Here is a 16,694-nt window from a genome sequence, read left to right on the forward strand (position 1 = left end):
GCATTTGGCAAATTTGTGGATACAAGTTCGTCTGCACAGTGATTGCAACCCATCTAAGTCTATACCTGCTAATGGATGTATTATTTTGTCTGTATATTACAAATTAAATTGCTGTTTTCTTGCAAGTATGCAGTTATGTCCGAATGGAACCCATCTCAGCAGAACTATATTCTGCGTGCACGTTTGGAACTACATAGGTGAAAACCTGCTGCAAAGTTAACTTGACACACAGCTTAGTGTGATATGTTTTGTACCTTTGGTTGTACCTCATTTGGTTGTTGGTCATGATTGCAGTTTTTTGCGTTAGCACTTCCTGAATATTATATTTCAGCATCCTTTTACAAATGCATCCTACTGTGCATTCTTTATGTAATGAGTGATTTGGAATTAGGGAATGCAATCTCAAGTAGATTGGACAAAAGAATGAAGAAGAGCATTCTAAGTCTTAAAAGGGTATTTCATTGACATTGTTCAAGATTCACTGGTTCTGTCACAGCAGTCAATCAATGTTCAGGCTATCTCATATCCCAAGTAACCACAACTGTTGGGCAACTGCAGTTTTTACGTGGGAAAAGTTGGGTTTATGTTGGTTGGCAAATTCGAGTTGTTCTTACATTGGGCCAATGGTTGTTGCCAACACTTACCCAACCATGGGAAAACAAGTCAAAATCAGTTTTAAAAACTGCTTTCTCCTGACAACTTTCAAGAGTATGCTGTAAATTCTAGTGTGTAAAATAAGTCACATGTAACAGTGTTTCTTTTCTAATATTTCAGCCACAGCACATACTGGAAATATAATATTTCGTAAATGATAGTAGAAGCTATTTTCAACTTGTAGTCACTCATGAGTCCTTTGTCAGCCACCATGGACGAAATATATTTCTGTGCTGGAAATTGTTTATTGTTTGTCTGTTTAGCTGTAGCAGAGAAAGAACATTCTTACAGGTATTCTTGTGAAGGTGGTTCAAGATACATAGATGTAAAATAGACAATGTTATGTGCAGACTAAATTCCATGAAAGGTGGAAAACTAAATAAACTCTAGAAATTGTTTTTGTGCTACCACTTGAAGGTACCTTGAAAACAATGATACCATATGAATGAGAAAGTGCTGTGTATTTTCTTTTATTTTACACAAATAATTTGTACACGAGTTTATATTTGGCCTCACAGTAAATTATGTATTTACGAGAAGACAGTACGTTGGCCCAACATTAAAACACACGTTGGGCCAACATTGGAACCACGACCAAAATTATCATTGGCCAACAGCATGTTGTTACGTTTGGTCAACCATTTTCAGCACACAGTTGTTGGCCAACCACTTTTGGTTACTTGGGTTTAGGTACAATTTATTTATCTTTTGTTAATACTCCAGTTTGATAACCACCAAGTTCCATACAAACATCAAGCTGACATAAGAATATTTAATTATATTTCATCAGGTGCTACTGGGTGGTAAATTTTCGTTATTTGTATATATAATAGTAATTTTCTTATAATAACAAATTTTGTTACAGAACTCATATGACCATTTTGATGGCTTTGTGATTCTCCATGGGACAGATACCTTAGCTTACACAGCCTCAGCTCTTTCTTTTATGCTGGAGAATCTTGGGAAATGTGTCGTTCTGACAGGCTGCCAGGTAATGGAGAAACCATTCCATGTTTGACTTTTTACTGCATTTGTACAGCCAATCTCTAAGATAATACTGGTAATACAGAAGAAATTTCCATCCCTATTTTTCTTATTTTTTTATTATGCATCCTGTGTTGTTTTAAGGAACAGAATCATGCTGATATTGAAGCAGATGTTGACCTCTGCTTATTGACATTTTTATTTTAATCCATAACCATTAGATCGTGGAAAACAAAGGGAATGAAAAAGTGATGGAGAAATGTCCTACTATTACTTTTACTGTTGGGTGTACAACATTATGGTATCATGAGTGGAAATAAATGAGTAAACAAACATATTTTATTGATCTAACAAAACTTCTGTAGCTCTAATGCTGATGAAGTGGTGTTATAGTGTGTAATGTTCACAGGTGAGAAAAAATCAAGGCTTTAGGGCAAGGGAAGGAATTCTGTAGCAAATGGTTTTCTCTCTGTTGTATTATCATCACTCAAGGATTAAATTTAAGAGCCCGTATCACCGCTGGTGACGATACCTAAAAAATAGGTTCTTGCGTTGACCTTCTGTGCTCGAACAGTCAAGTGTGTGGCATTTAAATTTTACTGAGTTAAAGATCAAATATGAAATTAGTTATGTCGTGAAGCCTTTTTTTAAATACATTATTTATTACGTAGTTTTCCTTATCTCAATTTCGTAAAATTCACTTGCTCGCCAATTGTATGTAATAACTTAAATCAACATTTTAAAGCACAAGAAAGCTTCAACTGTTCGTCTACAGAAAAGAAATGAAACTGATCTTACAGAATTTTCTTTAGAATGTCTGTAGTTTTTCGACGTACAGAGCAATGTATGTAAATTTTAACTTCGACTTTTCTAAGCTGGTCGCGATAGCCGTTTCCCCCTCTGTACCGCTCGCGCTCAACCCCGCCCCCCCTCCACACTCCTCCGCCGTCCCTTTTTTCTTTCACAATCGGCCAGTCTTCCAAGAAAACCGCATGCTGAGTTCTAGGAAAAGAAAAAAGAAGGGAGGGAAAGGTTTTGGGGGAGAATCAATGGTTTGGGCGATGCTTGTAAACAGTTCTTCACTATGCGATATCCTAATACTAAATCACGATGGGGTTGTAGTGCAATGACAACAGTGCAGGACGGGGGATTTCCCCAGTATATTGTTCACAAATGGAAAGGGCTGGTTGCACAGATTGAAGTACACCTTTACAAAAGGTTTGCCTGCAAAAGAAAAATTGTGCCAAATTATAACTTTTTTTGTGAGAACACGAAAGGGATTTTTTTAGGGGGAAGGTGACTTTACCCAAAGTTTTTAGGTAAATATTGTGTAAATTCTATCTGGTGGTGGATTATCAACCAGCCACGCAAATGAATGACTTTTTAGCTGTCGATCATAAATAAGTTCAATGAACGTTCATTGTCAGTTTGAGATATTTCTGAGGGTCAATGGTAAAAAATACTTGATGATCTGTTATGGAAATAGTGCTATTTTTAAACATTTTGAACGTCCGTTCAATTTAATTTTGAATTTGACTCCTTTCATGATTTGTAAGTAGGGGGATAAAATATATTTACTTAATACTTTACTGCGTTATTTTATCACCAGTCAGACCCAAAGAAATCACAACATAAGATAGTTCTGTGTCATCATATACAAAAATACTTTTAGGCATAGGTCTTATGTAAAATAAAATACATTAATTATATGTTGTTTTTTTCTTTTCCAAAGACATTATTTAGTGGAATAATATGACAGACTTACTATTGATAATGACCATACAAAAAACACCATAAAAATTTCATTCACTTTCAACTTTCTGGGGCCGGCCACTGTGGGGGAGTGGTTAGCACATTGCGCTACGATGCCAGGGGTCCTGGGTTCGAATTCCGGCTTGGCCACGAATGTTTGTGAGTGTCCATTCATCAATTTCATCATATCATCACTCATCCCCATCTTCGCAAATTGGCCAAAAGTTGCACAAAAAGTGAAGTAAAATAAAGCAAATCAATCAACTTTCTGGATATAAGACAAATAACACTATTTCTGTATAAGGAATTTTAGGCGTGCTCAGATCCTCCGATTATGGGGAGCAAGGGCCTTGATAAGAGTTCAGCTGACGAAATAAAGCCCTCATTCCATCTCACTGTTTTTATTACATTGGTGAGAACAAAACAGGGTCGTGTGTGTCCCGACCCACCTAAAATCACTTTATTAGATGAATTTCAACTTCAGTGGCACCATTGTTCTCTGCTGGCGCTTTATTTTCCATCTCTGTCGTTCAAAGACTAATGTACGTATAAACGTGGTTTAGTACTGCAAATTCAAAAGAACTACACATAATTTATTCATGTGCAATATATGGGCAATTTATTCTGAAGAGACATGCAGATAATGCAACTAAAGAATAAAATATGTGGAGGTGTTAATAAGAAATTTGCTAGTGGGAGAGTCCAATTACATAGGAAGTAATACATTACCCTTCCCTTACGTAGTTACTTGGAACTTTCATAGGTTTGAAAATAGTATTTACTTCTATTTCTATAAAAGCATAATGTTGTTTAAGAACGGTTATTAGATTCCTCTGTACTAAATTTCTAAGTGAGACTATTAAGGGGCAACTTCTCCCTTCCCCCCCATTTACTCACCGTATGCAAAGAGTGTGAATACTTTTTTGCTGAAATGGGAAAATGAACCACAGCAAGAAACTAATAAAATACGTCTGTTTTTATGAACAGCTGCAGAATTATCTACAAACTTGTTGAAATTCACAGTTTTGCTAGCTTGTACTCATTGGACGAAATACATACAGCCAGGGACGGCGCTACAAGGAGGTTAGGGGGGATGAAACCCCAGCAACAGATCTAAGCTTCCTGTAGCCCCCAGATTTTTATAGTACGGTAGACGCCTTGCGATCGAAAATTAAAGAAGTAGAAGCTATCTTACGTAATATTTTACATTATAAAACTTCCCTTAGGGCAAGGCCATTGCAATGTTCAAGTATATTTCCTGCTTTTATAAGATCGCAAGATTATTACAACGTGTTGTACGTAAAATCGTGGTTGGAGGTGGCAGCTGCAGATCTGCGTGGATCAACAACGGACCAAAGGTTCCCCTCTACCAACCTACCACACACAAACATAAACACAAACATACTCTCTACGCTCTATATATAATATGTGTGTGTGTTTGTGTGTCTGTATGTATATTATAATGCATGTGTGTGTGTGTGAAGTTCTTGATCTCATGTTGACAAAGTCACATCTAAGAGCCTAGAGGGTGATTCAAAAGTCCCTCAACAACTCATATATAAACACATTGGTGTGTCCCAAGTGGACGTCATGGCACGGTGCTATATGCACAGGGAACTTTAACTTTACCTTTACCCAGTGGCGGCGATTGGGTTCCAAAACCGAGGGGGGGGGGGGCACAGTATATTTCCCATTGTAGATACTGTACGGTTTAGCATAGTGCGGGAACAAAAGTGGCGAAAAGTGGGGGCCGACTGTCCCCCTCGCCGCCACTGCCTTTACCTGTATATCTTATATTCGTTTCTGAACCCCTGAGTAATTAAGTTTAGTTTTTAAATACGCATATACGAACCCTATATTATGTCAATCACTGAGGGTCTTCTAGAGACTTACTTGTCTCTGCTAGGGATGGTCAAACGGATCCGGATCCGCAAAATCTGGATCCATTTGGATCCAGATCCAGTTCTGAAAGTTTCAGATCTGGATCCGGATCCAAAAGTTACAGATCTGGATCCAGGTCTGAAAGTTTTGGATCCGGATCCGAAAGTTCTGGATCTGGATCCGGATCCACGAGTTCCGGATCTGGATCAGGATCCGGGTCCGAAAGTTTCGGATTTGGATCCGGATCCGAGTGTTTCGTATCTCAATCCCATTATAATATTACCACACCTTAAAAGGTATTATGATCTTCGATTACAAAGAAATTTTTCATTAGTTAGTCCTACAAGAATTTTTTTCAAGTGTTGTTCCTATAATACTTTGCTACGCATCGGCTAACACACTCATGCACAAAAATAATCTTACTTGTTTAACATAAAATGTCAGAGGTGATTTTGTAAATGCCATTGAAACGAATATGTATTCATTCGAATGTATTGGAAATGAAAACACACATAAATGTGAGACATTCCATTCCAGGATGAAACCTTTAACACACATAACAAGATAGAAATGTTATACAAAAATTATACAATTGTTCTACAGTTACAGTTTTACACATTAATATAATATATGCAGTGTTACGAGGGTCACTATTTATATTTTGAGCCTAACAATGAAAAAACAGGAATTTGGCATTGAAAACTGCTTTATTGTTTTTCGAAGTATTCTCCTTTAAGGTCAATACACTTTTGCATTCGTTCGAACCATTTGTCAAAGCAGTTTTTCCAATCTTCTTGAGACACCTCCATAATATGGTTTTTGAACGCATCAACGGCATCTTCCGCCGACGAAAATTGTTGTCCACGCAATTTATTCTTGGCATTCGGGAACAAGAAGAAGTCATTGGGTGCCAAATCAGGACTGTACGGCGGATGACCCATCAATTCGATTTTCTGACTGTTCATAAAGTCGGTTGTTAGACGAGATGTGTGACAGCTGGCATTGTCTTGATGAAGAATGATCCGACGGCATTTGTTTGTTTTCCGTATTTGACCGAAGACTTCTGGCAAACAAATTGTTGTGTACCATTCAGAGTTGACCGTTCTACGTTCCTCTAAAGGCACAGTTGCCACATGACCAGTTTTCACGAAAAAACAGGCGACCATTTGTTTCGATGTGCTTCGAGCGTGAACAACTTTTGTTGGATTGGGTTCATCTTGAAACACCCATACAGTCGACTGCCATTTACGTTCCGGCTCATATTCATATATCCATGATTCGTCACCTGTTACAATCTTATATAAGTCTTTTGAAGCACCACGATTGTATTTATTGAGCATTTGTTTGCACCAATTGACGCGAGCGTCTTTTTGAGTTTGTTTCAAATTGTGTGGGATCCAACGAGAACATCCCTTTCTCACAGCTAAATGATCATGTAATATTTTATATATGCTGGTGGAACTAATGCCTATGGTTGCCTCAATCTCACAGTATGTCACATGACGATCTTGCAGTATTAGGGTTTGCACAGCATCAATGTTTTCTTGAACAACAACTGATTTTGGACGATCTTCGCGAATCTCGTCGGTGAGTGTATGGCGGCCACGATTATACCAGCGATTCACAGTGGCAAAGGATGGGACTTCATCGCCAAATGTGGAAGTAATTTGATCGATGCACTCTTGTCTTGATAATCCACGTCGAAAATTGTAAAAAATCATTGCACGAAAATGTTCACGAGTTAATTCCATTTTATTGTTGTCGCGCAATGTCCAAGGCAACATAAACAACACAAATGAAGCTATTGACAAAACATTTGAAGTACGTTATGGTCAATAATGCCAGACGATTCCGTGCAAACGTCAAATCGCGCCTAACTTCAATCAGTGTTGCCAAGGCTCAAAATATAAATAATGGCCCTCGTATATAATTACAAAGTGTAAGACTAACAAGGGAGGTTATCTAAATGCCCCCCCTCCGATTTCCATGACACTTGGCTGGTGTATAGTGGGGCCCAATGGAAGAAATAAGTGTTTTTTTTGTTTCAGCTAAAAAACTGTTTTAGGGGGCAAAACCCCCTCAAATGTCAAGATGAGGACAAATTGAAGTGCGGATCTGACCCCTGTGTCCCTCCGATTTCCATGAAACTTTGCATGTGTATAGTGGGGCCCAATGGAAGAAATACGTGTCTTTTGTTTCAGCTAAAAAACAGTGTTTTTGGGGGGCAAAACCCCCTCAAATATCAAGATGAGGACAAATTGAAGTGAGGATCTGACCCCTGTGTCCCTCCGATTTCCATGAAACTTTGCATGTGTATAGTGGGGCCCAATGGAAGAAATACGTGTTTCTTTGTTTCAGCGAAAAAACTGTTTTAGGGGGCAAAACCCCCTCAAATGTCAAGATGAGGACAAATTGAAGTGAGGATCTGACCCCTGTGTCCCCTCCGATTTCCATGTTACTTGGCAGGTGTGTGTATAAACGGGCCCAAAGAAAGAAATACGTGTTTTTTTTTTGTTTCAGCTAAAAAACTGTTTTAGGGGGCAAAACCCCCTCAAATGTCAAGATGAGGGCAAATTGAAGTGAGGATCTGACCCCTGTGTCCCTCCGATTGCCATGAAACTTTGCATGTGTATAGTGGGGCCCAATGGAAGAAATACGTGTTTCTTTGTTTCAGCGAAAAAACTGTTTTAGGGGGCAAAACCCCCTCAAATGTCAAGATGATTACAAATTGAAGTGAGGATCTGACCCTTGTGTCCCCCTCCGATTTCCATGTTACTTGGCAGGTGTGTGTATAAACGGGCCCAAAGAAAGAAATACGTGTTTTTTTTTTGTTTCAGCTAAAAAACTGTTTTAGGGGGCAAAACCCCCTCAAATGTCAAGATGAGGACAAATTGAAGTGAGTATCTGACTCCTGTCTCCCTCCGATTTTCATGAAATTTGACAGTTGTATAGAGAGGCCCTATGCCCCCTGTTTCTTCCTATGCCATATTTACGTGGTTTCGGGGTCAGATCCGCACTTCAATTTCTCCTCATCTTGACATTTGAGGGGGGGGCTCTATACACCTGCCAAGTTTCATGGAAATGGGGAGACTTAGACCTCCCTTGTAAGTGTATTAATTAATTACATATTGTGCACGTGCACACACACACTATATATATATATATATATGTGTGTGTGTGTGTGTGTGTATGTATGTATATTATATATATATGTATATTAGCAGGTAACAATATGTTATAAGCACATTCTTACTTTCCAAAGAAGTGCATGTAGGATGGCAAAACGGATCCGGATCCGAAAATTCTGGATCCGGATCTGAAAATTCTGGATCCGGATCTGAAAATTCCGGATCAGCAGATCCGGATCCGGAACCAACCGGATCCAGATTTCGGATCCGTCAGGATCCGGATCTGGCCATCCCTAGTCTCTGCCCCCACACCCGCACTGCGTTGTCTTGCGGCTTGTAGATCCGGCAGTGCTCGTTTCTGTATTCTTCCCCTGTTCTTGTATTCGTGTATTTAAATTATTTTTGTATGAGATCCATATCTCAGTGCCAGTGATGATGATGTATTATTGTCCTGTAAACACATTTCCAAATTATCTCATGAAAACTGAAAATTCTGATTTTTTTTTACCATGCATTTCCGTCCGAAGTTTAAAAAAAAAGAGCAAATGCTGTCGAAAAGACAACTTTGAGGTTACTAACTCGAGAACTAGGAATTATCACACTGATAATTCTACTTACACATCAGCAGGTCAGTGTTTGCGCAAGACGTGTGAAGTAGGGATGGCCAAATCCAGATTTTTTTTTTTTACTATTCGGGAATCCGATGGAAAAATGAGAGAATCCGGATTTCGCTACAACCATAACTTACGTAGAATTTTCAGTGAAAAATGCAGGCTGAACGAGGACTCGAACCCAAGGATGAAAGGATGGAGAGAACGTCGCTGACAATTATACGATTGCCAGCAGGCAGGGTTTCGGAGCTAGGTCGCGGTGGTACTAAAGGAGCCCTCCGGAGCGGAGTGATTCAGTTCTTTTTCACATGCATGCTCGGATCCGGAGAGATAGTTCGCAACTATGAATAATAAGAGTGTACAGTTAACAGAATCAAGCATATCTGGAAACTAGTAAGCTGCGTGAAAACTGACATACGTGTTTGTAATCCTTCCCTTAGAATATGTTTGACGGAAATACACCTCTCTCGATTATACGACAGATGCTAAACAAAACAAGCATATTTACATTATTTAATTTTAGTACTTCGTAAGTCTCTCGTGGAAAATTCGGACTCCCTGGACACCCCGCCTCCCCTAAATAGTCCTTGGCTCTCAGTTGTATTGCGATGTTCGTCAATGTGTGTTTTTCTTCTTTCAGACACTCGGAAAAAGTTTTGTCTTGTAACAGGAAACCTGTTATGGTCAGACTCTTGAGCGGAGGGAGAGTAGCGGACAGGGAACCTTGTGGTCTGCTTCTTTCAACAGAGCAACCCCTCCCTCCAGCAAAGTCTCAATAGGTCTCCCATGCAATGGATTTGCCTTCGAAGGGGGAAATGGAATCAATATTGGTAAGACTAGGAAGAATAAATGACATCTGTCCGCTGCTTTTTTCGAGCGACGCTGATACGGGCTCTTAATCTATTAAACTACTATTTGTGATTGAAATGCAATAGATCTGTGCTGGCATAGCAAAAGAAAGAAAACAATAGAATTAGCAATATTACTACAAGAGGTAAACATCACGGATGAGAGAAAGGAAGAAGGGGGTGAGTTGACGTGTGTTTCAAAGCTACAAAAGGTTTTGTTGTATAGTACAGTATTTAGAATCATAAATATGTAACAACCAAATGACAGGCAGTATGCCTTAAATTAGCCCAATGTATTTAACAGTTACTTACAGTGCTCACTTGGTGTTCAATTGACTATCACATTGCAACGAGGTGACTGCTGCTTTGTGAACATGTTCCTAGTTTATTTCTTTCCACCAGAGATAAAGACACTTGCCAGTAGTGGCTGCTGCCTATTCACACATTCGCACGTGCACTCCGAAATAAATGAGTAATGTAATTAATTTATATTATATTTATTCATTGAATGCCATTTCTTCAAAACATCAAATATTCCTGGGCCACATGACCTTCCATTTACTTCCTTACATCAGCTTTTCTACCTGAGTAACGTGCAACGAATGTGCATGAACAAAATTGGGAAGTGCACACGGGTGCATACCGAAGTGGCGCTGTGTTCGACGGCAGGTAGAGGAAGCAGAAAGGCTCTTCTTATGGCTTGGATCACTGGGCTCTCGGACTTGCTTCGCACCAAGAATTGAGACATAGTACCTACGGGCATGCGCTGTTCCCTCTTCATCATTTAGTGTTGCAATCTTTCCATTCCTTGCCGTGTGATGGTGATGGAGTCTAGAACAACCCATGCATCATTGCTAATTGGATTTTTTTTTTTCAGAAAGGGAAATTTTGATCTCTCTCACCTCACGCTGTTCCGACCATAGCATCAAAATCCGAATGAGGCAAGGGGAGAGGGCATGGTGTGTAGTGATGAGCATATTCAATGATGTAAGGACAGATGTGATGAGTGGAATACGTTGATAGAGGTGCTGCAAAAATAGTTTTAAAAAATGTCAGCGGTTTGAATTAAAACATTCACAATGTCATAGGAATTCGTGTCATTTGGATGCTCCGACTTGTATTTGGAAGTTCAATGAAAATTTTAAATAATCTGAGTTTAATCTTGTATTTTTGTTGCAGAAGAGTCAATCCAGTTTGTTATTCAGTGCATGTGAGAATCTGTAACTTGTACTATTATGTCACTGATTTGAGATAATTTTTTGTAAAGGTGTTGGCAAGAACTAGTTGCATTAGATTAGAGTTTCGAAGATCCTCATTACATTTCGGCACCCACCGGGCACACAATTTCCGGAACAAGAGGCATTTGGTACCAATGTCGTGCAACAATGAGGGAGAAATCTGCAGCAAATGGCTGTTGAGTTCTGTGATAGTGACGCGACGATCCTCCAATATGCGCTGGTGCACCTGCTCCACAAGCTCGTCCATAATGGCCGATGGCCACCCACTGCACTCATCGTCATGCACATTTTGCCAGCCTTCAGTAAATGCCCTGCACCAACAACGCACCATCTGCTTGCTCATGATGTCTGGCCCATACACCTGGCACAGCTGATGATGAATTTCGATCGGCTGAATGTTTTGTGCGTTCAACAATTTGATCACCGAACAAACCTCGCACGCGGTGGGAGATGGAATAGGAGCGGCCATGTTTCACGCTACTGAGGACTTTCGGGAGGCATCTTCTAGGACATTCACTAGCCAGGGCATGTGCCTCTCACGCATGCACAAAACCGGTTTCAATATGCATGGCCTGCCACCTGTGGGCGATTGGGAAACTTACTTTCTGGATGTGCCTAACATTATCCATTGTTATACGAGAATGTTCTGAATTGGCATGGAAGTAATTTTTTCCCTGCTAGTTCTTTTTTCCTATGGACTGATGTTTGAATTGTTGTGTCAGTTGTCTTAATTTTCAGATCCAGAAAAGAAATTACATTGTTATTCATGGGTTCACAAGTGAATTTTATGCGAGGATGTGATTCATTCAACAATTTAAATACGTCCATGATGACGTTCTCATCTTTAGCTTTTTAATATAGCAAAAGGAAATGGCTTTCACACTAACAGAATAAACCAAATCAAAAAACAAGTCACAAGAAAACTGAAGGAAAAGAGAAATACGGACAAAGATGAGAAATCTGTTGAAAATAAATTTGTTTGCATTCTATTCCACAAGGGATTCTCACATAAAATTGCAAAACTTTTTAGAAGATTTAATTTCAAAATTGTTTTTAGATCACGAAAAAGTTTGGAATGTACATTTAATGAATACAAAATAAGAAAATCTCTACCAGATGTGGAAACCACAGGATTATATTATATACTTAAGTTGTTCATGTTCAAAGGATTGTGTAGGACAAACAGCAAGGAAAATGGCAATAAGATGGCACAAATACGATTTGGACATTATAAATTTAAACCCAAGAACAGGTTTGTCAGCTCACATCATCGAAGAGAAGCATTTGATTAAAAAGAGAAGGGTTTTAAAAAGAGTGATGGGAAATATAGATTTGAATGTCTGGGAAGCTTCGTTCATTGCGGAAGAACACTGGAATAAATTAAATAATGAAAATGGTAACATAGACCCACTATGGAGTTTTCTTTTTCCCAAGTGGAGTAAGCCACCATTTTAAAATTTAATGTAACGGAAAACATCAAGAAACTCTCTGAAAGCAATGATGATTTTGAATTGCCTGATGATATTTGGGATTCATAATTTTTTAATAAAAAACTAACGTGATCAAAATTTTTTATCTGAAATAAAAATAAAACAGACTGCTTGTTTTCACAGTTAAGTTGCTATATTACAACAATGCAACATTGACAACATCCATTGTATAACTGATACTTTTTTGTTGAAAAAAATTTAACCATTGTTATAACTGTATCTTTAATCAAACTAAAAATAAATATTTCCTGAAATGTCACAACGAAAAACTGTGTTTTTGTGCTTGTAATAACCATAGCATACAAGAGAAATAGATCCTTAGTGGAGGCACATTCCACAGTGATTGGATCCTACTTTAAACTGTAGGTCCAGTTGTAACTAAACTATCAATCATAAAGTGGACTTAAAGCAAACTTTACCAAAACTTTTATCAAATCTTAAGTAACGATTACGTTTATTCATGAGTACCATTAATATTCTTAATAGTTCACATAACTACTTTATATCTTCCAAATAATGCAGTAATCTTATTTTGGAAGTAGTTTTTATTTTATTGGCACTGTTTCCTTCCAGTTTCCCAGTGTTTTCTCAAGCTAACAATACCAGGATGAATGGTTTGAGAAAGTTCTGGGAACTGGAATGAAATGTTTGCCAAAACAATAAAATCCACCTTCAAAATAAGAATTATTATCATGGATAGTTCCTTATCTTCCTACAAAATTATTACATGGCAGTTTTTTTCCCTTCTAGTAAAAACTTAAGTTTTGATGTAACATTTTTTTTTAATAAAGATTATGATATTTGCAAGTGCACATGAAGTGCCTGTAAGTGGAGGTATGTTAATTTTGAACAAAAATGTTTTTGTAATATCATTTCGTTTCTGTTTTGCAGATCCCTTTGTTTGATGTTCGAAGTGATGGCCGAGACAATGTCCTTTCATCTTTGATCATTGCTGGAATCTATCATATCCCAGAAGTCACTGTGTTCTTCAACCACAAGCTCTTTAGAGGAAACAGGATTACCAAAGTTCATTCAAGTGGGTTAAAGGCTTTTAAATCTCCGAACTTCCAGCCTCTTGCCACTGTTGGTGTAAATATTGAAGGTCAGTCACATTCATTAGAAAATATATTTACTAAAGCTACAGTGTCCCAAGGCCATTTTCACAAGTAAGCCTCACGGTCCCGAGCCGATTTTGAGCAAAATGCAGAGTTTCAATTAAATGAGAGTAGATCGGAGACTAATTGCCCTAGAGAGATGAGTGATATACCGTTGTACGCGGAATGAACCAGAGATTCAGACTATATGAAATTTATGCAAATTCGGATTATATATTGAGGGGGAAAGGGGGGAAATCCCCTGAAAATACTTTTTTTAAAAAAAATGGAGCTTCGCCCCCTCCCGCCCCCTCGAAAAAAGTACATGACAGTGTCGACATGCACATGGAAATGATCGCTAACATGTAAGGAACACAAAAATATTTGCATTATTATCATATGACCAATGTAACTTGAGTTGTACATCCCAAAAGGAATGGTCGGCACGCCACTGATTCAAGCTTCAAAATGCAGCGGTACCTTGAAATGACTTTAGCTCAGAGACTATTTGCCCTGGAGATATGAACTATATACCGTTGTACGCAGGATGAATCACAGATTCAGAAGATATATAATTTATGCACATATATGGAGGGGGAAAGGGGAGAAATCCCCTGAAAATACTTTTTTTTTTAAAAAAATGGGGTTTCGCCCCCCCCCCGCCCCCCCGAAATAAAGGATATGAAAAGTTCAAAATGCACATAGAAATTATCGCTGGCATGTAAGAAACAGAAAAAATATTTGCATCATTGTCGTATGACCAATGTAACTTGAGTTGTACCCCCAAAAGGAATGGTGGGCACGCCACTGATTCAAGCTTCAAAATGCAGCGGTACCTTGAAATGACTATAGCTCAGAAACTAAATGCCCTAGAGATATGAAAGATATACCGTTGTACGCAGAATGAATCACAGATTCAGACGATATATAATTTATGCACATTCGGCGTACATATGGAGGGGGAAAGGGGGGAAATTCCCTCAAAAATACTTTTCTTAAAAAAATGGCGTTCCCCCCGAAAAAAATGTCAAAATGCACAAAATGCAAAATTTATGCAAATTTGGCGTATATATGGAGGGGGAAGGGAGAAAACCCCCAAAAATTATTTTAAAAAATTGTTGAAATGTTTGAAATTTATATTTTCCCTTGAAAAGAGACGCAAAAGAGAAGTCCCTTTTCCTGCCTTTTCACGTCCATTTTCATGAAGAAAAAAAAAAGGTGCAAGAAACATTTCTGTTAAATACATGTGATAGGAACAATATATTTAAAAAAATCGAAATTCTAGCCAAAAATAGAAAAGTTATAACGTAAAAACTACGACCTTGACAACGTCTCGATCGAGACGCTTGGGACCGTGAGGGTTACTTTTAGGTATCTCGATCGAGACGCTTGGGATCCAAAAGGTTAAAAAGGTCCGTCACAACAGTTTGATCTTCACCATGAAAGTCTTTAAGTGATCCAAGAAGTCCAGCATGGATAAAAGCAGATAGGATAAAATATTAAAAACAATGAATCCCCATATTGTCTATGGTTGCGGAATCAGATCCTGACTCATTTATGGTGCTTTATTATCTGCTACACTACAATCATATCATATACATGGTCCTTCATTCATTCAGTGTAATGTGAATGACGAAGCATGTGCCAGGATTCCTTGCTTTTAACATTCTTTTATCCTATATCATCTTCTTTTTTCTCTTTCTTTTTTTTCTTTCTTTCCTTTTGATGCTTTAACTTGTAGTGCACTTTTCGGACCCCTGACCTATATTTTCATGGTGAAGATCGAAACACTGCACGAAGATATTACATGCCATATATGTAAGTACATAGACCTTTTAAATTATTTATTATATTGGTACATTGACGGTATGTACAAGGTGTCCGAAAAGTTCTGTACCATAGGCCAAATCACAGTGTGTGTTCAATATGTCCTCTGCTGAGTTCTAAACAGGTCTGCAGGCAGAATCACCAGTGGAAACATAATCTGAGACTATGTTATAGCATTCATTCATCCTCGATCCTGGTGTGGAGGTGAATTTTTATATGGGGCTTTCAGATATCCCCATAATGCAAATCTGATGAGCATGGGGCCCATCTCAGGCTGGCCACTGACTGTTTTATTCATATTGACAGTCAGTAAGTTGCCAGCCTGAGATGGAGTAGGAAGCAGTGACAGGGCACCCTGTATTGCCTTTCATCTTCTATTTTAACTTTTTTAACCCAACTTACTTTCACATGTTTTAAACTTCGACTGTTCTTGTCCTAACTACTGAAGAAGCCACATGATGTGGCGAAAGCTGGAGTAACTGAAAAGCAAGTACATGCCTAAACTTGACTTCAGATAATTAGTGAAAACCCATTATTTTATAGAAATTTGATCCCTACCTTGAGTGTGGCTTGGCAGTTCAGTGTGTCATAGTTTCAGAACGTACACGCTGCCTTGGTGGCTAAGTGAATTGAGCGGTGAAAGTTGCAGGTTCAAGTCATGGCCTGGAACTTGTGATCGCCCCTTCATCAATTTAATTTAAAATCATCATTATCACCACTACTAGCCAAAAGTGACGTAAAATAAGATAAAATACAAGAATTGTTACGTTCCTAGTAACTTTCCTCACCCTTTACTCCTATAGCCGGGAGCATTGAGGCTCTAAGGATCTACACTGAAACCTATCTTCAGGGTAGGTGCGAACAAATCCAACCAACGTCGTGAAGTTTTAATGAAATGTTTATTTACTGCTTGAGTACTTACAGCCAGTGGTTAGGTAATTCATAACTGGAACTTGGAGATCTATTGTTAATAGATAATTTAGATAATTTTGAACTTACTAGAAAGGTCAAACTAGGGTGGCCCAAACCTAGGTTTTACAGAAGAGCGGCATACACCTATTCACTTCTTCCTAGACTTGGAGTTATCACCCGAGATTGCCAATTTAGGTTTTACAGAAGAGCGGCTTGCACCTATTCACTTCTTCCTAAATTGGAACTTATATCCCATTCGTCTAACCTAGGTTTTA

General features: G+C 38.5%; 2 protein-coding genes across 4 annotated transcripts in view; both read left to right on the forward strand.

The window, feature by feature from the left end:
- The window catches only part of LOC145994763 (cytochrome c oxidase assembly factor 1 homolog), a 329,972-nt gene that overhangs the window by 188,740 nt on the left and 124,538 nt on the right, over window positions 1-16,694 (forward strand). The window lies entirely within an intron of this gene.
- LOC145994759 (L-asparaginase-like) overlaps window positions 1-16,694 on the forward strand; it is a 98,607-nt gene that overhangs the window by 34,239 nt on the left and 47,674 nt on the right. For all 3 annotated transcript variants that reach the window (XM_083131001.1, XM_083131002.1, XM_083130999.1), the window contains exons 4-5: window positions 1,520-1,645; window positions 13,478-13,688. In XM_083131001.1, coding sequence (XP_082987127.1) covers window positions 1,520-1,645; window positions 13,478-13,688 — 337 coding nt within the window. The remainder of the gene's footprint in view (window positions 1-1,519; window positions 1,646-13,477; window positions 13,689-16,694) is intronic.

This window comes from Lepisma saccharinum, chromosome 11 (assembly GCF_977018435.1).
Source record: "Lepisma saccharinum chromosome 11, izLepSacc3.1, whole genome shotgun sequence".
Taxonomy (NCBI): Eukaryota; Metazoa; Arthropoda; class Insecta; order Zygentoma; family Lepismatidae; genus Lepisma; species Lepisma saccharinum.